Source organism: Haplochromis burtoni, unplaced genomic scaffold, assembly GCF_018398535.1.
Source record: "Haplochromis burtoni strain Fernald_Lab_line unplaced genomic scaffold, NCSU_Asbu1 Contig_5799, whole genome shotgun sequence".
Lineage (NCBI taxonomy): Eukaryota > Metazoa > Chordata > Actinopteri > Cichliformes > Cichlidae > Haplochromis > Haplochromis burtoni.
In genome coordinates, this window is record NW_024588160.1 from 1 (window position 1) to 1,498 (window position 1,498).

Consider the following 1,498-nt stretch of genomic DNA (forward strand, 5'->3'; position numbering starts at 1 on the left):
AAAGACTTGAGACTTACTTGAGACTTGCAAAACAATGACTTGGTCCCACCTCTGCAAACACATCAGGTCAAACTACGAGCTATGACTGTACATTCAGTGCAATATGCAGTAAATTGCCTATTGCAAACCACCACAAATACAAATATAAGAACTCCTAATTTGACACTCGACATGGATATATATTTTATTTTATGCTCAATTCCAGAAGAAAATAACAATAATCCCCTCTGTTTTGATTAATAGTTATTTTTTTCATTTAGGTCAACTTCTTTACAACCTGGCACTGAAAAAAACAGCTGTCCAATCTTCAACCAGTGGCCCCTTGGGTACTGCTGGTAGAGCAGTTGATGGAAACAGAGATGCAAGCTATCAAAGAGGGTCTTGCACACTTACCAGTGGACAATCTAATCCCTGGTGGAGAGTAGACCTGGTAAATGTGTATACAATTGGAGCTGTAATGATAATCAATAGAGATGAAATGGAAAACAGGCTGGATGGTGCTGAAATCTGGATTGGAAATTCAACATCAATCAGTGGCCCTGAAAGCATCAGGTGAAAGAGCTATAACCATAATCAGTAATCATCATATCAGTAGGGCTTTTTTTATTCATTCTTATACTTTTTCTATTTGACTGTTTCGTACACAGGTGTGCTGTCATCTCTCACATTCCCAAGGGACAAGCGTTTTACTTTCCATGTAACTCTGTGAAGGGACGCTACGTCACTGTGTTCCTACCAGGAAGTGCAAAGGTCCTAAATCTCTGCGAGGTTGAAGTGTACTACGGTAAACACCTTTAATTCTGATTAGTGGTGCAACGGATCACGGTTGATCCGAAATCCGAACTGATCCCACTCCACGGTTTGGTACGCACGTGATCCGAAGATTCGAAAAAGAAAAAAAATATGTGTATGGTGCGCGTGGTGGGTCTGTCAAGCGGTAGTTATGGTCAGCGCTAGCGGTCCAAGTAGCGGAGTAGAGGAGTTTGCGGTATTTAAGCAGCCTTTTGCTGCCCAATCCGACCGCGCTACAGCTATTACAAAAGCTAATGGGGTGTTTAGCTGCAGACGGGAGGCCGTATTTCGTTGTGCAAAACAAGGGGTTTAAACTGTGATGAACGTGCTTGAGCCACGCTATATAGCGTCCACTTCAGTGTGACAAGATTGTTCCAAGCATGAATGAGCAGGAGAAGTTTAAAGTTATGGCTGAACTGTCCCAGGCATCTTCTGTTGCTCTAACTAAAAATGGGTGGACCTCCAGAGCAACTGAAAGCCACGTGACCGCTCGTTATATCACAGTGGAGTGGTAGATACAAAGCCCTGTACTGCCCTATAGATTACATTAGATTAGATGAAACTTTATTTATCCCTCGGGTGGGTTCCTCTGGGAAATTCAGTTTCCAGTTGCACAGCACTGACAGAAGTTGCAGAATGTGAGCAGTAATATACTGTGGCGAGCTCAGACAAGGAGGAGACAGAATTCCATTCGGTCTTGCTCCCC

At 43.1% G+C, this 1,498-nt stretch overlaps 1 protein-coding gene across 1 annotated transcript; it reads left to right on the forward strand.

The window, feature by feature from the left end:
- Positions 1-260: 260 nt before the first annotated feature.
- On the forward strand, positions 261-784 carry LOC102300943 (fucolectin-4-like; the record flags this gene model as incomplete). Its single annotated transcript, XM_005953589.2, has 2 exons — positions 261-552; positions 648-784. Coding segments are annotated over 2 exons (429 nt in total), but the record flags the coding sequence as incomplete, so codon positions are not given.
- Positions 785-1,498: the final 714 nt, after the last annotated feature.